A 24,382-nucleotide genomic window follows, 5' to 3' on the forward strand; every position below is an offset into this window, starting at 1 on the left:
TAAAAGCCAACAAAACATATAGTTGTAAATTACAACTTTACATATCATATTATGGTTTTATTAAGGTTCCATACTATATATTTATGTGCTAAATTGATAATGTCCAGTTTACTTATTATATTCATGTTTATTATTTTCAGATTTTATCATGGCACCATTTAGCCCACTTATTAGTATTCTTAATCAAAACAAATTGACTGGATCTAACTATGTTGACTAGAAAAGAAATTTGGACATTGTTCTTACTACTGAATAACACAAATATGAGCTTACTCAACCATGTCCTAGCTTTCCTTCATTAGATGCTCCTCTTGAGGAAAAACTGTGATATAATCGTTTGTAGAAATCTAATGAGATGGCCAAGAGCTACATCCTAGCATCTATCTCAAATATTCTACAACATCAAATGCAGGATGTAGAACTAGCTTCAGACATAATACTAAGTCTAAAGGAGATGTTTGGTGAGCAAGGTCGTTCTGTATGGAAAGAAACTATGAGGCAAATTTATAATACCAAAATGGTTGAAGGCACTTCAGTGAGTGAGCATTGTCTTACAATGATCTCTATTCTGAATACACTGGAAGTTTTAGGTGCCAATATTGATGGAGAATCCCAAGTGGATATGATACTTCAGTCACTACCAAAATCACTACAAAAAGATTTATTCATTGTCTGAATTAATGAATGAGTTGGTTGCGGCGGAAGGCATCCTTGGTACTTCTAGTGTTGAAGCCAATATGGGTGAAGATTCTACTTCTGAACCTAAGTCAAAAGGCTAAGGTAAGAAGAAGAAGAAGAAGGACTTCACTAAGCAAGATGGTAAACAAATTGCCTTAGGAGTTGCTAATAAAGGAAAGAAGATCAAAGGAAAGTGTTTTCATTGTGGTGAGAAAGGACATTGGAAGAGGAATTGTCCAAAATTCAAGGTTACCATTAATAAGGGTATGAAAAGTTTATTCCTCCTTGAAATATGTTTAGTACAAAATCGCATGGATTCATGGTGTGAGGATTCAGGTTGTACTAATCATATCTACAATTTTTTGCAAGGGTTCCTGGAGACTAGAAAGCTTAATAAAGGGTAGTTGTTTCTTACTGTGGCTGATGGGAGCAAGATTCTGATTGTAGCTGTTGGAGTATTTAATTTATGCTTTGAGTCTACGGTTTTATTATTGGAAGAGTGTTTGTATGTACCTAATGTTCGTAGGAATTTAATTTCTGCAACTTATTTAGGTAAACATGGATATTGTGTTAAACCTGTTGTTTCAAATGGGTTTACAAGAGGAAGAGAGGGATAGATGGAAAGGTTGAAACCTTTAAAGTAAGGCTAGTGGCAAAAAGGTGTACACAAAAAGAAGGTATTGATTATGAAGAAATCTTTTCACCAGTAGCAATGTTTAAATCTATTAGAATTCTCTTATTCATTGCTGCTCATTATGTGTAAGGTTGACAATAGGTCTTGGGGTGGTGAACAATCAAGAAGTCAAAACCATGATCCCGTAATGATGGACATAATGAAGATGATTGGTGCCTTTACAAATTGCTTGGAAAGCTTCACAAAGAGGTTTAACAGTCCTAACTTTGTACTCAATCCGTCAAGGATATCACCCCAAACACACGTGGCGTATAGGTGACGAAGGGTACTCATGCATAAGCATCATAACATGTCCATGCATCAATAATTCCTATGCTTTGTGATTATGTTCGCTTGTATGATTTTTGCTTCTGTTTGTTTGAATTGTTGTTTGGTTATTTGTTTTAGTTTATATAATATTTTTACATTGTTTTTGATCAATTTTTTTTGTTTTACTTTTATGTAAAAAATCCAAAAACACATAAAAAATAGAAAATCCAAAAAGTTTAATCAACTTTGTTGAGCTTTGTCTCAAATCATGTTTTGCCTTGTACCTTTGTACTAATGGCTTTGTGCATTTAACGAGCTTAGCCTGTCTCTTGTGCACTCATATCATTGTGGAAGAAATTCTGAAATCTATGTGACTGTTGTAAATAGATCTTCAACCTTGTCATGAATGATTAATGAATGATTTTGTTAATCTTGAGACATGCATAGACTTATGCCTATATATCTTCCCACTTTTATTTTTTTGTTTTTCTCAAAGAGCTCACCAAATGTAAATCTCCAAATAAAAAGAGATATTGAGTTACAAAAGCCTGTCGCACATACTAGTATTTGACTAGGAAAAAGGGAAAGCGACCAAAATAAAATGTATGATGCCCAAAAAGCCAAAGGCTATCTCATCAAATTGAAATATTCAAAATTTCAGGCATCGATCTCACAATGAAATATGTTTATTCAAAAAGATCATATGATATGCTGAAAATGGAGCCAAATGAAAAGCTTCAAAGTAATGTACTCAAGTTTACATGGGAGGTCATATATGCATACTTCTTTAATTGAGATGGGTCATATTATCTAGTGCTAGTTGTGTATGCCTTGATTGAATTGATCATTGAAGCTTCACATTAGACTAAGGACTATCTCATTTTTGATACCCATACACATCACACAAGTTTATGTTCAATAAATGCCATATTCATTTTTGTGATTGTACTTGTTTAAATATGTTTTCACTAGCTCAATCTCTGTTGATCAAACACAAAATTTTTTTTGAGTGTTTTAGTTTGTTTTTCAAAAGTGTTTTGTTTTTACAAAAATGTCAAAATTTTCAAAAACAATGTTACCCTGTTTTGGCGACTCAATCGTGGGTAGAACCAATTGCATGTTCCAGTCACGAGCTTAGTCCGAGACTTTTTGCGGCTCACTGGCGAGTCAAGGTCTTAGTCGCAAAAAACACTTAGAAAATTTTTCAAAATTTGAGTTTTTATGATTTTTGCGGCTCAATGTGGTGACTTGTTCGCAGGTGGAAGGTCCAGTTGCGAGAGGTACTCAGAGATTTTCAAGGCTCATATCGTGACTATCTCGCGGGTAGACCTTCCAGTCGTGAAAAACACTTAGAAGATTTTTTGAAAATCTTGAGTTCAAGTGTTTAGCGGCTTACTTGGCGATTGACTAGCGACTTGATCCAGTCGTGAAAAACGCATGTTTTGCATTTTAAAGGCAATTTTTAAATTTTTTTTTCAGTTTTTCCTCGAATATTAGTGACTGTTCATTATCTTCCCTATTTGTCTCTCTCAAACACTCCGTGTCTCTCTGTTTTTTTTTTTTTTTTTAGTTCCCATTTTTGCATCATGTCTTCATTAAACACTAAGAAAAAGGTATGGGTTATTTCTATCTTACTTCATTGTACTTGGTTCAAGTATTTTTTTCTATTGTGTGTAGTGTTTCTGTTTTGTTGAGATTTAATAGGTTCGAACTTTGTTTGGGGGTTTGTGAGTTTTGAGTTTTGATGTTCTTGTCTTGCCTTTACTTTGTGTCTCATTCTACATGTGTGTTTTCATGTTTCTGTCTATTGAGAGACTGTGCTATATGCTGTGGTTCATGAATGTGTTGCTCCATTCATATCATGTTCTTGGTATTTTGTCATTTGTGACTTTAAGATACACATTGCCCATTTGACTCTGAGTTGTTACTGTTATTCATCATTTCTGTGTGCCTATTTCGTTTGATAGTGTTGCCTATGTCTTCTTGGTGTTAAACTTGTTCATGTTTCTGTGATTTTGTGAAATTTTTTTTCACACTCTTATATCTGAATCTAATCATACTAATGTGTGTATCCTGTGGCATTGCATTTGGTTCTCTGTTATGTGTTTGATGTTTTTCAGTTGACTCGTTGTTCCTCCAAAGGCAAAGATATTGTAACCGATGACCCGTCAACCCCGGTTGCTAAACGAACATGACGATCATCTAAGTCATCTAGGGACTCTTCCATTGAGAGATTCAGGACACCTATTGACTCAAAGACGTACACAGACACTTTCAAAGAGGCTTCTACCATTGTGGAAAGAGTTGTCAAGTTTGATACCCTAGGGACAACATTTATTCCTAAGATTTTTGAAGAAAGAGATTGGGCTGACCTATTTGGAAATTTTGAGGATCCAATTGAAGAATTGGTCAAGGAATTCTTCTCAAATGCCAGATACACAGGGGTCAAGTTGAAATGCTGGGTACGAGGAACAGAATTTTCCATGAATGCAGACTACATTGCTAAGGTTTTTCGTATCACCAGACCAAAAAATGTGGATCGAACTCCATACGATGACAAAGAACTTTAGGCACAAGACATCCTTAAAGTTCTTAGGGCTGATCATGAAGTGGGAAGCACAGGATCATTTATAAGCACTGCATTGTTTTCTCCTGAACTGACAACTCTAAAGCTGATCATGTTTTCCAATCTCTACCCATTGTCAAACACTGCCTTCATCAGTCTTGGAAGGGCTAAATTCCTGTGTGACCTTATTTCTAGTGTCCCGATTGACATCTGTGCTCACATATTCCAGATCATTGGGAAAACAGCAGCTTGATCAGCAACACGAACAATTCTTCCATTCTGTAGTCTAATCATGAAGATTATCCTTCGTGAAGGTGTTAGTCCTTCAGCAGATGAGAAAATTCTACCTCGTTCTCAACCAATATCCATACACACTCTCCAAGCAAGCAAGAGTCATTCCTCTAAGAAACCTAAGAGTGAGCCATCCACACATGCATCTTCATCTACTCATGCTACAGTTACTTCTGCGCAATCAACTAGCACCCCGTCTATTCCTCCTGGATTTCAACTTCCCAAGCAAAGTTACTTCATCGAAAATGTGCTTCGTCGGATTTCAGATTTAAAACGGCTTCTCCACTCCTTTCACAGTTAAACTCAAATGCATCTCGAAACCATTGAGTTACAATTAGCTAACATACAACAGAAGTTGGAAGACAGCCTTTAGCTATTCGTGCCAAAAAGGGGGAGAGCAGCATAATAAGGGGCAGAGAAGCTTAAGAATTGAAAGTTCAATATGTGTGTAAAACACCCTTGAACGTTTAGATCCCCAATTGGAAAATATCAGTTCAAGCTTAATATCAAACAATTAATGTGCGGAACATGAAGATAAGCCAAACATAGAATTGATAAACAATCTAAGCCAATCATAATCATATCCACAGCAGAAAATAACAGGCAAAGATAAAGGAAGAGAGATGCAAGCACAAGGACAACACGCGATGTGTTATCGAAGAGGAAACCGAAGCCCTCGGCGTAAAACCTCTTCGCCACCCTCCAAGCGGTAAATAATCCACTAAAGAATATAGTTGGGATACATGAATAGCAGAAGACCCTCCAAGCCTAATCTACCTAGTGTACCTAAGCCCTTCAAGCTTCTTGCTCTAACGAGGTTGCGCCGAACCTATTTCTTCTTTAGCTTACCGGATTCTGCTACTAAACCATAGCATCAACCAATAGACATTGGTTCCTTCCAAACTGCTTCCCTTAGCACCAAATGTACCTTCTCACAGACAGGGGTGTGGCGAGGTAAGGATTTGGTCAATGTCCTCTCAAGGATGTGTCAATAGAGACGAAGAGAGTAAAGGAATTTGTAGAGCCTCTTAGGTAAAGATTGAAGATGTGGCAATCTAGTTTTTCTCTAGGGTTTCTCTCACAAAAATTCTCTCTAGAAGCTCTCTTGATTTCGTGGGTATAAGGGTCTATATATAGTGGTGTGTGTTTGGAATACGAAGAGACAATTTTTGCTAAACAGGGTAACTTGGTGCCTTGGCCTCGCGGCTTGTCCAAGTCGTGAGTTCAAGTCATGAGGTAACGGCCTGGCCTGCCTGGGACTTTTGTCCTGTAGTGCAATAGCTGGCACGACCCTTCAGCTCCCTTGCGTGCTTCTTATATGCCTGCAATTGGCGGCTTGCCAGTCGCGAGTTAGCTGCGAGTCCTAGCCGCGAAACTTTGCTTCATTGCACAAACTTGAGCTTTTCTTCACACTCTTTTCACACACTACTCTTACATGAATCCCACCTAAATACAGAGCTACTAAGTGCTAAATTACAAGCAAATTGGCACAGAATAAAGCCAACCAGATGGTTGATAAATTTCAACCTTACAATCTCCCCCTTTGGCTATTCTGTGACAAAACCCTAAAACAAACTCTAAACTTAAAGCATGAGACGGGAACAGTTGGAAAACTCACTCACACCTAACTCTAGAATCTGTGAAGCTTTTGAACCATAATAACAAGAACTCTTGAAACACAACAACACAATAAGTTCATTGTATGCAGAAAACTTGTAATACATATAGAGCAAGCACAATGCGATCAAGCACAATGGAATAAAACAATAAACCATGGCAAGACCAAAATAAGCAATCACTATAACCAAGTGATCACAATGCTCATTCACACTTGGAATGAATATCCAGACATTCAAGCTGGCAAACACAAGGCAAATCACTTGAATGGCCAACACTCAACCAATGCACAGTACAAGAAGTATGTGCATCTAGGAAAAATCCTACAAGGGCACAAGAGTGACAGTACTTAGAAGAAAATGCATAACATTTAGTCAAGTACTAATTTAGCAAAGCACACAGGCTGAATACAGCATGGTACAAACAACAAAGTCCTACAAGTGTGCATAAACAACCCTAAAAGCTTACAAAAGCAACATGGGTACAAAGCATAAACAAAAACCTTAAAACCTACAAAGGTAGCAGGTACAAACCAATAACCTCATAAAGTACTGAATACAATAACATGAAAATAGAAATGTTCAAAAGATAGACAAAAGCGATAAACAGAAGGCTATTTACTGAAAACTCCCCCTTTCGATAAACTCCCCCTGCCAACATCATCTCCCCCTTTTTGTCAAGGAATAGCTAGTTCTCATCTTCTTCTAGCTTTCTTTGGATTTGATCCAATTGAGCTTGGATAGAGGTGAACTTTATATCCCATCGAATGTTGAGGTGATGCAAGATGGATGAAAGTCTGGACATCTTTGAACTTAGCTCATGGACAAATGCTACAATAGAGTCTAGCTTCTCGTCGATGGGGAGTGAGGTAAAGTGCGAACCACTATGGGACGTTGAAGATTCTGTCTTGGTTCCCTTCTTACTATGACCAATGCTGGCGTTGAATGTACGCTTGTTGATTGGACTTGGTTTTGTGCAGGATGGATTCCTTTAAGCTTTAGAATCCATGAAATGGGACAACAGAAAGGCATGCATATCCTTGACTCAGTTCGTAGAACAGTTTTGCAAAGAACGTGAAAGATATGAGCACAAATGTCTATCTCTACATCAGAAATCAGATCATGAAGGAACAGTGCACGCCCAAGATTCATATATCCAGTGCTGGATAAGGGGTACAGGTTGTGAAACATGACGATCATAAGCACCCTTAATTTTGAAGGAAGAGATGAGACATTAACTAAGTTCTCATTTGAGGAAAATTCCAAATCTTTTCCAAGAACTTCCCGAAGTAAGTCCTCATCTGGATATAAATTATCATACACTTGTGAGTTTCTAAGTATTGGTCGGTTGATGTGAAGAATCTCTGCCAGGTATGTGGGAGACACCGAGAAACTTTTTCCTCTCACCCAACACTTAAGGTCGTCTCCATCAACAATTGCATTGGCATAAAATTCTTTTACCTAATTCTCATATGCATCATCAAGATCAGAGAGAAGATAATTTCAATCCTTATGAGCAAACCATTTAGGGATGTCAGTGTCAAAAAGAGATTGCTGATCAACGGCCCTTTCAATCAATGGTGTAGCATTTCTGAAATCGTTTTCATGAGTCTGAAAAGCAACATACGATCGGAACTTGTTAGGACCAAACACACTTGATGGGAAACGAGTCCTTTTTGGTTTAGGAGAGAAATCATCAATTTCAATGACAGGTTCTTTCTCTTTGCTGCTACCTCCCTTCATAGCTAATCTCTTGAAAGGAGACATTTTGACTCTGCAACATTGGTTATCATAAACAAGATAAACCAAACAAGACACCAAACAGGATTAGCAATGTGTCAGAATCACACCATGGATGATGAAGAAAACCCTAAACATTTGAGATTTAGGTTCAATCCATGACAATGAGTTTGTGAATACAAACAAGAACACACACGATAAACAAGATAGAGAAAATCAGTGAACAAACCATCACAAACACACAATAAAAAAAGAAAAATAGAAACCCATGTTCTAACAAGATAAATCATAAACCATAACAAACACCACAGAAATCAAGAGAATAATGCTCAAATCAGTAGGTATGCAGTGAAAGAGAGAGAACCCATACCTTTTTGTTGACGATTTGAGAACAAATGATGCAGAAATGGAAGTTTTTCAAAGAAATACACGGAGTGTTTATGAGAGTGAAATAGGGAAGACAATGAACAATCACAGGAGTTTGAGGGAAAAATTGAAAACCAATTTAAAACTATCTTTAAAACGCAAAAAACACGCTTTTTTCGCGACTAAGTTAAGTCGCCAATCAGTCGCCTTGGTAAGCCACGAAACACTGTGAAGGTAAGAGACTTGAAAAATTTTCTCTAAGTGTTTTTCGCAACTGGAAGGTCTACCCGTGAAATAGTCGTGAGATGAGCCGCGAAAATCTCTGAGTATCTCTCGCGACTGGACCTTCCACCTACGAACAAGTCGCCACACTGAGTCGTAAAAATCATAAAAACTCAATTTTTGAAAAATTTTCTAAGCACTTTTCGCGATTGAGACCTTGACTCGCCAATAAGTTGTGAAAAGTCTCGGAGTGAGCTCGCAACTGGAGCATGTGACTGGACTTACCCGTGACTGAGTCGCCAAAACAGGGCAACACTGTTTTTGAAATTTTTTTGACATTTTTGTAAAAACAAAATACTGTTCAAAAATAAACTAAAACACCTAAAAATCTTTTTGTATTTGATCAACAAAGATTGAGTATGTGAAAAACACATTTAAACAAGTACAATCATACAAATGAATATGGCATTCATTGAACATAGACTTGTGTGTTGTGTGTGGGTGTAAAAGATTAGATAGTCCTTAGTCTAATGTGAAGCTTCAATGATCAATTCAATCAAGGCATACACAACTAGCACTAGATAATGTGACCCATCTCAATTATAAAAGTATGCATATATGACCTCCCACAAAAACTTGAGTACAATTCATTGAAACTTTTCATTTTGCTCCATTTTCAACATATCATTAAAGCTTTTCATTTTACTCCACATAAACAAATCTCATTGTGAGATTAATGCCTGAAATTTTTAATATTTTAATTTGATGAGATAGCCTTTGGCTTTTTGGGCATCATGCATTTTATTTTGGTCGCTTTCCCTTTTTCCTAGTCAAATACTGGTATGTGCAACAGGCTTTTGCAGCTCAATATCTCTTTTCATTTGGAGACTTACAATTTGGTGAGCTCTTTGAGTAAAGCCGTAAATAAATAAAAGTGGGAAGATATATAGGCATAAGTCTATGCATGTCTCGAGATCGACAAAATCATTCACTAATCATTCATGACAATGTTGAAGATCTATTTACAACAGTCACACAGATTTCAGAATTTCTTACACAATGATATGAGTGTATAAGAGACAAGCTATGCTCGTTAAATGCACAAAGCCATTAGGACAAATGTACAAGGAAAAACATGCTTTGATACAAAAACTCAACTAAGCCAATCAAACTTTTTAGGATTTTCTACTTTTTATGTGATTTTTGACATAAAAGTAATAAAAGATTGATAAAAAAAAATGGAAAAACATTTTGAAATAAGAAAACAAGCAACAAAAATAAATCAAACAGAAACATAAAGAGATTTGAATTCAAGGAATGATACCAACACCAATGGTCTTACGCAAGGATTCAAACCTTGGGCCATCAAGAGGTTTAGTGAATATGTCTGCCTTTTGATTGTTAGTATTTATGAACTCTAGACAAACTATCTTTTCCTCGACCAAGTCTCAAATGAAGTGATAACGGATCTTGATATGCTTTGATTTGGAGTGCTGAACTGGATTCTTTAACAAGTTTATGGCACTGGTGTTATCACAGAACACACACATAGTGTCTTAAGAAATTCCATAGTCATGTAGTAGCTTTCTCATCCATAACAATTATGCACAACAACTTTCTGCTGTAATGTATCCAGCTTCGACCGTTGAAAGGGATACTGAATTTTGCTTTTTGCTCATCCATGAAACCAAATTATTTCCAAGATAAAAGCACCCATCAAAAGTGCTTTTCCTATCATTAATGCATCCTGCCCAATCCACATCTGAATATCCTGCCAACCATTCATTCGAATATTTTGTATACCAAATCCCATACTCAGATGTACCATTGACATAGCGAATGATTCGCTTCACTACTGTTAAGTGGGATTCTTTAGGGGCAGCTTGAAACCATGCACATACCCCGACACTGAATGCAATATCAGGCCTGCTTGCTATGAGATAAAGAAGACTACCAATCATACTTCGATAAAGTGTTGGATCGACGTCAACCCCGGCTGCATCAATGCTTAGTTTTGTAGAGGAACTCATGGGAGTAGAGGTATGTTTCTTAGAGTCCAGGCCAAACCTTTTGACAAGATTTTTGGCATATTTCTCTTGAGAAATGAATATTCCATCTTTCTGTTGTTTCACTTGAAGCCCTAGGTGTTAGGATTAGTGCCCTTAAATTCTATTGTATGATGCTGTGTATGATATTAAGTTTGACATTGTGTATGACATTATGTATGATTATGTATGACTTAATATTTTGTTTAATGAATTTGTTTTATTATTATCTGAAATAATGGTAACATGAATATTAGGACATTATCATTTGGTCCATGAGATGCATAGTATGTGATTTATGTGAAAAGTCACAGAAAATATAAATCACAAGTTCTTTGTAAACTCAGAATTATAGTTCGTAGTCGGTGATGAAATTGGGCATTTCATCTGCGAAGACTATAACATATCAATCATGATGATTTGTCTTGAACATGGAAGTGGTGACTTCTGGTTGATGTGTTAATATGTTTTAAGAGTTAAGACATATTGAACTGGACTGCTGTGAGATTTATTATTCTCCTAAAGACTGTCAAATGAATAATAAATCTCACGGCTTACATTTGCATGAACTCTCAATCTTGAGAGAATAATGGACCTGATCATTAGGTGTAGGTTACTTTGATATATCAGGAGTGAGATCTAAAGTAACGGTCAAAACCTCAGTATATTGGGCAGCCACATTTAGTGTTGATGGAACATATATTCTCAAGATGGAATTCATAGTCTCTTAACGGAGATATAAAATATTCCCTTGAGATAAGTTTAGTGGGTTTGTTATTCAGAGAGTTAGGCCTAACCACTTTAGTAAGTAGTTACTAAAGTATATATTTATGAAATTAGTTTTCATAAATATATGATGAATAACTTAAAGGATTAAACCAGGTACTCAAGGATCAAGATGTAGTAATTTACAAAGTGGCAGTCTACATTAATTACTTTGTACTACTATGAATATTTAATGAAGGGGTTGCGTGTATAATAAAGTCTTGGGATATAATTTATAGATAAAACCTAGAGTGCAACTATATTTATATAGTAGTATTAAATATAGTTAATGGTAACTTTAGACTTGTCAAGAGTTGACAGAAAAGCCCAAGGCCCATTGGAGATAGTGTCTTATTGGTCCCTTTTGGTCCCACTCCAAGCCACACACTTAAGCCCAATTGGTAAGGCCCAAAAGGCCAGCCGAATTAGATAAATTGGTTAGATACAAAGGGAAAAACGTTCAGATTTTCATATGCAAGAAACATCATTGTGAAATGGTGTGCATGTGAGTTTTTGTCACTCGCTAGTCATCCCTTTGTTGCCAATTGAGAGACCACACATCTTGGGCATTAGTGGAATTGGAGTGAAGATTAAAAGTAGTCCCAAGTGCTTCAATCTTTGTTTTGAAATTCACCGCTTCAAGGTACGATCTCTTGTTCTCAAATTCTGAAATTTACTTAGTACTTGTTATCAATATCGAATGAAGTAAATCCATTTAAAACTTATTTTCTGCTGCATTTATCTTTATTTCCTTCACTAGGAAGTAGTTCAATTCTCCCACCATGCTCATTTCAAATTCCCTTTTCATTTCTTCTGAAAATTCATAAGCTAGTTGATCAATTGTGGATCAAAAACAATATCATCCACCTACACTTGAGCAACAAGGAGGTATTTCTCATCCCTTTTAACAAACAAAGTTCGATCTGCTTGACCGCTTTTAAACCCATGATCCAATAGGTAAGTGGTGAGACAATCATACCATGCTCTTGGTGCCTGCTCCAACCTATACCAAGCTTTCTTCAATCTTAGCACATGACCTGGAAAGTGAGGATCTTCAAACCCTTTGGTTGCTCAGCAAATACTTCTTCATTTAGAAAACCATTCAAGAAGGCACTCTTCACATCCATTCATGTACTATGCGTTGGTTGAGTGTTGGTCATTCAAGTGATTTACCTTGTGTCTATCAGCTTAAATGTTCAGATGTTCATTCCAAGTGTGAATGAACATTGTGATCACTTAGTTATAAGGTCCGTTTGGATTGAACTTATTGTTGCTGAAATTGAAAACTAAAAACTGAAAACTGAAAACACTGTAGCAAAATAATTTTTAAATGTGTGAATAGTGTCGTGGGACCCATTTTTAATATTTTTTTATTGCATGAATAGTGCATGAACAGTGCGTGAACAGTGCACGCACTGTTCATGCACAAATTTTTTGTCCCCCAAAGTCAAATTATGCGGCCAAAAAAAAAAAAAAAAAAAAAAAAAGAGAAACGCAGATTTGAGGAAACGTGGACACGCAAACGCGCAATCCAAACGCCCTCATAGTATTTGCTTGTTTTTGGTCTTGCCATGGTCTATTGCTTTATTCCATTGTGCTTGATCGCATTATGCTTGCTCCATATGCATTACAAGTTTTCTGCATACAATGATCTTATTGTGTTATTGTGTTTTAGGAGATGTTTTGGTTTATGGTTCAAGAGCTTCACAGATTCTAGAGTTAGGTATAAGTGAGTTTTCCAACTATTTCCAACTCACGCATTAAGTCTAGAGTTTGTTTTAGGGTTTTGTCATGGAATAGCCAAAGGGGGAGATTGTAAGGTTGAAATTTATCAACCATCTTATTGCCTTTATTCTGTGCCAATTTGCTTATAATTTAGCACTTAGTAACCCTGTACTTAGGTGAGATTCATGTAAAGGAAGTGTGTGAAGAGAGTGTGAAGAATTGCTCATCTTTGTGCAAAGAAGCAGAGACTCGCGGCTAGGACTCGCGACGGACTCGCGACTGACTCGCGGCTAGGACTTGCGACTGACTCGCGGCTTGCAAGCCGCCAAATGCTGGGCACATGAGAAGCATGCAAGAAGGTGAAGGGTCACGCCAGCTGTCATACTACGGGACAAAAGTCCCAGGCTGGCCAAGCCGTTACCTCGCGAATTAAACTCGCGACTTGGACAAGCCATGAGGCCAAGGCGCCAACCAGCACTGTTTGGCAAAAACTAACTCTTCGTATTCCAAACACACACCACTATAAATAGACCCTTATACCCATGAAATGTAGAGAGCTTCCAGAGAGAATATTATGAGAAAAACCTTAGAGAAAAACAAGATTGCCTCATCCCCAATCTTCACTAAGAAACTCTTCAAATTCCTCTACTCTCTTCCTCTCCATTGATACATCCTTGAGAGGTTCTTGACCAAAATTTTTTCTCATCACACCTACATCTGTGAGAAGGTTCATTTGGTGCTAAAGGAAGCAGTTCGAAAGGGACCAATGACTATTGGTTGATGCTATGGTTTATAGTGGCATCTGATAAACTAGAAAAGAAAAAGGTTCAGAGTAACCTCGTTGGAGCAAGAAGCTTGGAGGGCTTAGGTACCTGGGTAGATTAAGCTTGGAGGGTCTATTGCTGTTCATGTATCCCAACTACATTTTCTAGTGGATTATTTACCACTTGGAGGGCGGCGGAGAGATTTTACGCCGAGGGCTTCGGTTTCCTCTTCGATAACACATCGAGTGTTGTCCTTGTGTTTGCATCTCTCTTCCTTTATCTTTGCCATTTATTTTATGTTGTGAATGTAATTATATTTGGCGTAGATTGTTTATCAATTCTGTGTTTGGCTTATGTCCATGTTCTGCACATTAATTGTTTGATAATAAGCTTGAATTAATATTTTATAATTTGGGGTCTAAACATTCAAGGGTGTTTTACACACATTTTGAACTTTCATTATGATTGTGAGATTTGGCAAATGGATGTCAAGATTGCTTTTCTAAATGGCAATCTTGAAGAAGAAATCTATATAGTGCAACTGGAAGGTTTTATAGCAAAGAACCAACAACATATGGTATGCAAGTTGAAAAGGTCCATTTATGGACTTAAACAAGCATCTAGGTCATGGAACATCAGATTTGATCAAGCAATCAAGTCATATGATTTTAAACAAAATCTTGATGAACCATGTGTGTACAAAAGACAGAGATAATGTAGTAATGTTCCTAGTGCTTTATGTTGATGATATTCTACTCATTGGAAATGATGTAGGAGTAATGTCATCGGTAAAGGTTTGGTTGTCAAGCCAATTTGATATGAAGGACGTAGGTGAGGCTAGCTTTATTCTAGGGATCAAGATTTGGTGAAATTGCAAGAACAAAATGTTAGGCTTATCACAAGCTAGGTATATAGATAAGGTTTTAGAATGGTTTAGAATGCAAAACTCCAAGAAAGGATTACTTCCTCTCAGACATGGAGTTCCTCTATCTAATGACCAAAGGCCTAAGACTCAAGAGGAAGAAAATATGAGGAGACAAATTCCTTATGCTTCTGTAGTGGGAAGTCTCATGTATGCCATGCTTTGTACTAGACCAGATATTTGTTATTCAGTTGGCATGATCAGCCGATATCAATCAAATCTAGGACGAAAACATTGACAAGCTATAAAGTATATTCTCAAGTATCTACAAAGAATGAGAAATTATATGCTTATTTACCCATGTGAGGATTTGATTCCCATTGGCTATACAGATTCAGATTTTTAATTAGATTTTGATTTCAGAGAGTCCACTTCAGGTTGTGTATTCACCTTGGGAGGTGGAGCCATAAGTTGGAAGAGTGTTAAGCAATTTTTTATTGCAAACTCCACCATGGAAGCTAAATATGTTGATGCTTGTGAGGCAGCAATGGAAGCTATTTAGCTCAAGAAATTCCTTTCTAATCTTGGTGTTGTGAGAATGGAGCAAGTTTCCATCACATTGTTTTGTGACAATAGTGAAGTGGTTGCACAATCCAAGGATCCAAGGAATCATAAGAAAGGAAAACACATTAAGAGAAAGTACCACATCATTCGAGACATTGTTGCTCGTGGAGATGTAATAGTAGCAAAGATAGAAAGTGAAAATAATCTAGCAGATCCCTTTACCAAAGCCTTGCCTCAAAGGACTTTCAAGTCACATTTGGAGGGAATGGGGGTTATATTAGTACAAAATAATCTTTAGGGCAAGTGGGAGATTGTTAGGATTAGTACTCTTAAACCCTATTGTATGATGCTATGTATGATATTGAGTATGACATTAAATATGACATTATGTATGACTTAATGTTGTAATTGATAAAGTTGTTTTATTATTATCTAAAATAATGGTAACATGAATATTTGGACATTATCATATAGTTCATGAGATGCATAGTATGTGATTTATGTGATTTAATTACAGAAGATATCAGCCACAAGTTCTTTGTAAACTCAGAATTTTAGTTCATAGTCAGTGATGAAATTGGGCATTTCATCTGCGAAAACTATAACATATCAACTAAGATGATTTATTCTGATCATCGAAGTGGAGACTTCTAGTTGATATGTTTTAAGAGTTAAGACATATTGAACTAGACCATTGTGAGATTTATTATTCTCCTAATAACTGTTAAATGAATAATAAATCTCACGACTTCTATTTACATGAACTCTTAATCCTGAGAGAATAATAGACTAGATCATAAAATGTAGGTTACTTTGATATATCAGGTGTGAGATCTAAAGACACGATCAAAACCTCAGTATGTTGGATAGCCACATTTAGTGTTGATGGAATATATATTATCAAGATGGAATTCATAGTCTCTTACCAGAGATATAAAATATTCTCTTGAGATAAGTTTAATGGGTTTAGTTATTTAGAGAGTTAGGCCTAATCACTTAAGTAAGAAATTAATAAAGTATATATCTATGAAATTGAATTTCATAAATATATGATTAATAACTTAAAAGGATTAAACCAAGTACTCAAGGATTAAAATATAGTAATTCACAAAGTGGCTATCTACATTAATGACTTTGTATTACTACGAATATTTAATGAAGGGGTTGCATGTACAATAAAGTCTTAGGATATAATTTATTAATATGGCCTAGAGTGCAATTATATTTATATAGTGGGATTAAATATAATTAATTGTAACTTTGGATTTGTCAAGAGTTGACAGAAAAACCCAATTCCCATTGGAGCTAGAGTCTTATTTATTCCTTTTTGGTCCCACTCCAAGCTACATACTAAAGCCCAATTGGAAAGGCCCAAAACGCCAACCTAATTAGATAATCAATTATAAAGAGAGAAACATACAGAATTTTAGTAAGAGCACGAAATTGTTTGTATATAAGGGTTGGACACTCTCTCATTCTCTCTTGAACAAATTCATAGAAACTGATTGAGAGACCACACTTCTTAGGCACAAGTGGAATTGGAATGAAGATTAAAAGTGTTCTCAAGAACTTCTTATCTTTGTTTTTGAAATTCTCCACACAAAGGTACACTTTCTTATTCTTGAATTTTGAAATTTACATAGTACATATTATCAATTGCGAATGAAGTAGATCCGTTAATTTTTCCACTGCATATGTTTTGTATGCAATACAAACATGCATTTTTTCAACAAATGGTATCAGAGCCAGGTTTTCAATTTTGAATATGTATAACATGTTTTGTGAGTTTTGGAATTAAAGATAGTATTTTCATGATCTTAGAAGATTACTAGGCCAAACACTCATGAGATATGTGCTCAAACGTATATGATCAAACTTTTTGAATTTTTCATTTTTTATGTGGTTTTGGATTTTTTACTCACACAATACTAAAACATAAAAAGAAAGATAAAAAAAAACAATAGCAATGCATACAAAGAAATGCAAGATGCACAAAATGCATGAAGATATGACATTCAATGCATGAAAGGTTCTACAAAGGTCGAAAGAATTAGATCAAGGACCAAAAGAGCACAAACTCAACCATAGGAACCCTTCCTCATTCAAACGGAACAATTGTTTAGAATGAGTGTCTCAAGAGAAGTGAAACGAGGGTTGGAAGAATGAGAACTAGAGATGCACATAGTCAAAGAGTTAAGAGCATTGAACACTTTTTTTTAACAATATGCTATTTTCACTCAAATCTGGTTTACCCTTTTTAGCTTAACTGTTAAGAAGCTCAAGTTTCTCTTTTCTTTTGATTCTTTTGAGAGCATGAAACTTAGAGTAATGAGGTCATAGATGACCAAAAGCACCACAATGGTGACAAACAATGTGTTTAGGTCCACTAGGCTTTTTAGGAAGGGATTTAGTAACATGGTTTTGTTCTCTCTTCAACTTATGACATTGAGGTCTTATATGACCAATCACACCACAATGGTGACAAGTTGGAACAAACTTAGATCCATCCAAAACCTTAGATTGAGACCTAAATGGAGGCTTTCACTTAAGATCCTTTCTCTTCACCTTTTAATTTCTTTTATGTGTAGAAACGTACACCGATTTGTCCTTTGAGATAGAATACACAATAGGCACAAAATCAGGTACCACAGCATGATTACAACAAATATTTTGATCATTTTTAGCAATAGGTTCAGCAGTCAAACACTTTGCATACATCTTAAGAGATTCATTTTCACATTTTAGCTCATCAACAAGTTTGTTAGACAAAACAAGTTTAGCGTCCAAGTCCATATTCAAACATTCAAACTCTTTCAGTTGTTCAAGAGAATTTTCAACAAATTTCTTATATTTTCAACCAATTTGTTGGATTCATTAAGCTTAGCAATCAAATCATCATTTTCACAAAATAACTTGCTCAAATCCTTATTAAACTTCTTAGCCTTTTTCTTCAAGAGTTTGATGTTAAAAATATCAACAACATCTAAAGATTCATGTAACATAGCATCACAATCATGAGAGTTATCACTCATAAAGGCATTTTCACAAACACGTGGCATGTTAGATTCATCAACATCCAAAACATGCATTGAGGCATACAAAGCACTATCCATGGCAAATAAACATAAAGGGTCAAGGATCACACTTAGGTATTTAAACCACAATAAGTGTACCTACTCTGATACCAATTGAATGTTCAAATTAATGTGTAAAACACCTTGAATGTTTAGACCTCTAAAATACAAATTACCAATTCAAGCTTATTATCAAACAATGTATGTGCGGAATATGAAAATAAGCTAAAACAGAATTGATAAAACAATCTAAACCAAATAAAATTGCAATCACAGTATAAATTAAATGGCAAACATTAAGAGAATAGAGATGCAAACACAAAGACAACACAACGATGTATTATCGAAAAGGAAACCGAAGTTCTCGGGGTAAAACCTCTCCGCCGCCCTCCAAATGGTCAATAATTCACTAGAGAATCAAGTTCGGATACATGAATAGTGGAAGACCCTCCAAGCCTAATCTATCTAGTGTAGCTAAGCCCTCCAAGCTCATTGCTCCAACGAGGCTATGCTGAACCATTGTCTTCTCTAGCTTACCGGATTCTGCTATAGCCTATAGCATCAACCAATATCAATTGGTCCTTTCCTAACTGCTTCCCAAGCACCAAATAACCTTCTCACATATATGAGTATGATGACAAAAGGATTTGGCTAAATGTACCTCTGAAGGATGTACCAACGGAGAGGGTGCGAGTAGAGGAATTTGGAGAATCAAGGATGAAGATTGTGGATGGGTTAATCTTGGTTTTCTCTAAGGTTTCTCTCTACAAAATTCTCTCTGGGTATAATGGGTATTTATAATAGTGTGTGTTTGAAATGCGAAAGGTCAGTTTTTTCCAAACAGTGTGGTCTGGCGACTTGGCCTCGCAACTTGACTGAGTCGTGAGCTAATTGCCTAGCCAAACTGGAAGTTTTGTCCTATAGTGCTCCAGCTGGCATGACTATTCAGCTCCTATGCATGCTTCACACGTGTGCCTCCTTTGGTGACTTGCTAGCCGCGAGCCTGTCACAAGATCTAGTCACAAGGCCTTGCTGAGTGCACACTTTTAAGCTTTTCTTCATACTCTCTCACACACTACCCTTACATGATTCCCACCTAAATACAGGATTCTAAATACTGAGTTACAAGCAAATTGGCACAGAATAAAGCCAACAAAATGGTTGATTAAATTCAACCTTACAAACACAAAATTTCAGACAGAGACTTTCACGACTGTCTCACAACTATATCGTGACTAAAGGCTTCTCGCGAAAGGTTTTGTGCTTCAAATGTGTTTTTCACGAGTAATTTCGCGAGTATCTAACCTACAAAAAATGCGTGTTTTCAATTTTATAGGGATGATATGAGAGACTTTTAAAACACTCTTGAGTTCCATCCCTTTGCCTCACTTGAACCTCTCTCAAACCCAAATTGATTTTCACTCAAAACCCTTCAATTTCAAGTTCAAATCTCTACAAAATCTCTGCAAAAGTATGTTTCTTAACAATCTTTTCACTCTTTTCTTAGATTATGCAGAAAAATATCTAAGTTTGTCTTGAATTGGGGATTTTCAAAATAGGGTTAGGTTTATTGATTTTGGGCAAAAAATATTTTCAAAATCTTGATTAAGCTTTGCCCCATTTGACTTGTTTGTATCTGTGTTGGCCCTTTGTGGCAATTTGAACTTGTATTTATTAATATTTTCATTTGTTCATGCATTGCACATATGTGTAGTGTAGTGTTGCATATTAAGTGTTTGTCAAAATGCTCAAGTGGCATTTTTGAGTTGTTTTGGACTCCGACGAGTTCCAAATTTTGGGATTACCCATGATTAAACTTGTTTAACATATTTTGATCTTTGGGTGTGTGTTTTACACACTTTGACCCACTTGTGCCGATTCATGCCTTGCCATGCATCTCCTAGGCACACCTCATGCAAACCATATGCACACACATGCACAATTACTATTTTTATGCATTTTAATGCTATTTACATGTTTTAGCACTTCAAGCATGTTCATTTAACACTGTTGTGTTCTATTTTAAGTGTTGTGCTTACGTTTTGGACTAACTTAACACTAATCAAGTTTGTGTTATGTTTTTGTGTTTTTGAGTTTGTTTTTTCTCTTTTGTGTTTACTTGTGTAGATGTCTCCCCCAAGCACTCTACTTCCAAGAAATCATCCAAGCGTCCCTACATGGACTCCGACAACTTCAAGTCCATTAAGGCAGACATGGCTTACAATGATTGGTACAAACGAGCAACAATAATTATGGAAAGGCTTTTTCGATTGGATACTCTTGAGGACACTTCCATCCCTGATATGTTCAAGGAGAGGACATGGACAAAGCTGTTGAATCCAACTGGTAATGTGTACTCGGAAATCATCAAAGAGTTCTTTTCAAATGCTAGTGTGGATGGAGACCACATTAATTGCTTGGTGCATCACAAGGAATTTGTGATTACAAGGGACTCAATCCAAGATTTCCTAGAAGTTCATCCACCTTCTTAGCCGATTACCATGCAATATAATGATCGATTGGAATCTATGGAGCCAATGGTGAAGACCTAATGCACACCACATGCACACACATGCACAATTACTATTTTTATGCATTTTAATGCTATTTACATGTTTTAGCACTTCAAGCATGTTCATTTAACACTGTTGTGTTCTGTTTTAAGTGTTGTGCTTACGTTTTGGACTAACTTGACACTAATCAAGTTTGTGTTATGTTTTTGTGTTTTTGCATCTGTTTTTTCTGTTTTGTGTTTACTTGTGCAGATGTCTCCCCCAAGCACTCTGCTTCCAAGAAATCATCCAAGCGTCCATGCATGGACTCCGACAACTTTAAGTCCATTAAGGTAGACATGGCTTACAATGATTGGTACAAACGAGCAACAATAATTAGGGAAAAGTTTGTTCAATTTGATACTCTTGAGGACACTTCCATCCCTGATATGTTTAAGGAGAGGACATGGACAAAGCTGTTGAATCCAACTGGTAATGTGTACTCAAAAATCATCAAAGAGTTATTTTCAAATGCTAGTCTGGATGGAGACCACATTAACTGCTGGGTGCGTCACAAGGAATTTGTGATTACAAGGGACTCAATCCAAGATTTCCTAGAAGTTCATCCACCTTCTTAGCCGATTACCATGCAATATGATGATCGATTGGAATCTATAGAGCCAATGGTGAAGGTTCTTGATGGAGCGCTACACAAGAAATCAATGAACACCATTCCATTCAACGTGGAAATGAGGACATTAGCATATATCATGATTACCAACTTGGCAACTTTGTTCGGACCGAGGACCATCTTTCTATACAATCTCTACACACATAAAGAGATCAATATTTGTGGACCCATCTTCCATCTTTTGACCAAGAGCATTACAAAAAGGAACTCCAGAACTGTTATGCCCTTCCCCACCCTTATCATGGGTCTCATTGCCATGAAAAAGCTCAAGATTTTGAGTGGTTTTACCACTGTACCAAAGGATTATCCCATTGGTACAAACACTATGACTAGAAGCAGAGCTCACATCATTGAACCCAAAACCAGCATCTCTCAAATACCGAGGGATAATGTTGAGGAAAAGGGTGGAGATACCAAAGAAGAGGTTGACAGATTCACCTCGGCACCAGAAAGTTCTGCTCAACCATCCTCTCAAGCACAAGCACAAGGACCCAATCGTCTAGATCGCCTTATGGCATGGATAGAGTCGATGTATGGCTTGCTTGAATCCCATGTGCAGCATACCTCCGATCAGTTTATGTACATCTAGGAGCAGATTACTGCTTATCTTCACAGATTAAGGACATGTCAATGGCGCAAAGATTTGATTTAGCTTTAGATCAGTTCTAGCCTCTTTGGCCATTTTAGATCAGTTTTAGCATTTTTTTTAGTACTTTTAGATGTTGCTAAACTATCTTGAGTACTACACACTTGTACCCTAGTAGGATCTTGTATCCGTGATGCAAATACTTCGTGTATTTTGCATTGGTTGTGTGTTGGACATGCAATTGATTGGACTTAATTGCATTGTGTGTCCGGATGATCATTTACTAGCTAAATGACCATTGTAGTCATTCTTCAATGAATGTTCTTGTATGATCAAGATATGCTTAACTGTTTTATAGTGTTTATTAACTCAATCGTGCTTTACTTGCTCATGTACGTATCATGTATTCAATTTGTCATAAGCTTAATGAAAGTTTTGTTTGTGTGCGAGTGTTTCAGGTTACAGGTATATAGATGCAAGTGCTTCACAGCTTCTAGATTAGGTGTGAGTGAGTTTTGTCACTGTTCCTAAACTCACATTTAAGTCTAGAGTATGTTTTAGAGATTTTGTCACAGAATAGCCAAAGGGAGAGATTATAAAGTTGTAATTTACAACTATTTTATGTTGGCTTTAATTTCGTGCCAAATTTGATTGCAATTATGTTCAATCTTATGTACCCTGTATGTTATATGGGATTTCTTGTAAGGGTTATGTGAATGAGAGAGAGCGTGAAGACTCAAGACAAAGTGAAGAGCGAGAAGTTTTCGCGGGTATCTTGCAAGAAGCTTACCCCTAAAGTGAAGCATGTGCCCTGCACATGACTGGAATGCGAAAAGTCAGGACAGGTGGGTGACAGCTGGATTTCGTGAGTGTCTCACGGGTAAGGCCTTCCCGTGAGATACCCTCGAAACATTCTGTTTTGCCAATCTGTTATATCTGATACACACTATCTATACCCACACTATATATACTCACATTACCCACAAATATTGAGGAGTGATTCTAAGAGAAAACCTTGGCCACAACCCTTAAGAGTTAGAAATTGTTATACCCAGATTTCTCTACACAATTCATTGTGGTTTTTACTCAACTCCTACCTCTCCATTTCCATATCCTTGAGAGGTTGCTAGCCCAAATAGTTACCACACTCATTTTGAGTGTCTAGTGAGGTTTTGGTGCTGCTGAGAAGCATTGGAAGAAGCCAAGTTTTGGCGGATGCAATCGAGCGTATTGCGGGATTCGGAAAGCTAGACAAGACACAGTTCCAAGAAGCCTGTTAGGATTGGTGCCCTTAAATCCTATTGTAAGATGCTATGTATAATATTAAGTGTGACATTGTGTTTGACATTATGTATGACTTAATATTATGTTTAATAAATTTGTTTTATTATTATCTGAAATAATGGTAACATGAATATTCAGACATTATCATATAGTCCATGAGATGCATAGTATGTGATTTATGTGAAGAGTCACAGAAGATATAAATCACAAGTTCTTTGTAAACTCAGAATTATAGTTCGTAGTCGGTGATGAAATTGGGCATTTCATCTGCAAAGACTATAACATATCAACTACGATGATTTGTCTTGATCATGGAAGCGGAGACTTCTAGTTGATGTGTTAATATGTTTTAAGAGTTAAGACATATTGAACTGGACCGCTGTGAGATTTATTATTCTCCTAAAGACTGTCAAATGAATAATAAATCTCACGACTTGTATTTGCATGAACTCTTAATCCTGAGAGAATAATGAACCTGATCATGAGGTGTAGGTTGCTTTGATATATCAGGAGTGAGATCTACAGTTATGGTCAAAACCTCAGTATGTTGGGCAGCCACATTTAGTGTTGATGGAACATGTATTCTCAAGATGGAATTCATAGTCTCTTAACGGAGATATAAAATATTCCCTTGAGATAAGTTTAATGGGTTTGTTATTCAAAGAGTTAGGCCTAACCACTTTAGTAAGACTAAAGTATATATTTATGGAATTGGATTTCATAAATATATAATGAATAACATTAAAGGATTAAACCGGGTACTCAAGGATTAAGATGTAGTAATTTACAAAGTGGCAGTCTACATTAATGACTTTGTATTACTACGAATATTTTATGAAGGGGTTGCATGTATAATAAAGTCTTGGGATATAATTTATAGATAAGACCTAGAGTGCAACTATTTTTATATAGTGGTATTAAAAATAGTTAATGGTAACTTTGGACTTGTCAAGAGTTGACAGAAAAGCCCAAGGCCCATTGGAGCTAGTGTCTTATTGGTCCCTTTTGGTCCCACTCCAAGCCACACACTTAAGCCCAATTGGTAAGGCCCAAAAGGCCGGCCCAATTAGATAAATTGGTTAGATACAAAGGGAAAAACGTACAGAAA

The 24,382-nt window shown here is 36.4% G+C and overlaps 1 protein-coding gene across 1 annotated transcript; it reads right to left on the reverse strand.

Annotated features, from left to right (window-relative positions):
- Positions 1-10,023: 10,023 nt before the first annotated feature.
- On the reverse strand, positions 10,024-10,452 carry LOC112030163 (secreted RxLR effector protein 161-like). The gene has a single exon (XM_024062847.1). It carries the CDS (start codon positions 10,450-10,452, stop codon positions 10,024-10,026), a length of 429 nt encoding a protein of 142 aa, XP_023918615.1.
- Between the last annotated feature and the right edge of the window lie 13,930 nt (positions 10,453-24,382).

The sequence above is a fragment of the Quercus suber genome, unplaced genomic scaffold (assembly GCF_002906115.3).
Source record: "Quercus suber isolate HL8 unplaced genomic scaffold, Cork oak 2.0 scaffold_100, whole genome shotgun sequence".
NCBI lineage: Eukaryota > Viridiplantae > Streptophyta > Magnoliopsida > Fagales > Fagaceae > Quercus > Quercus suber.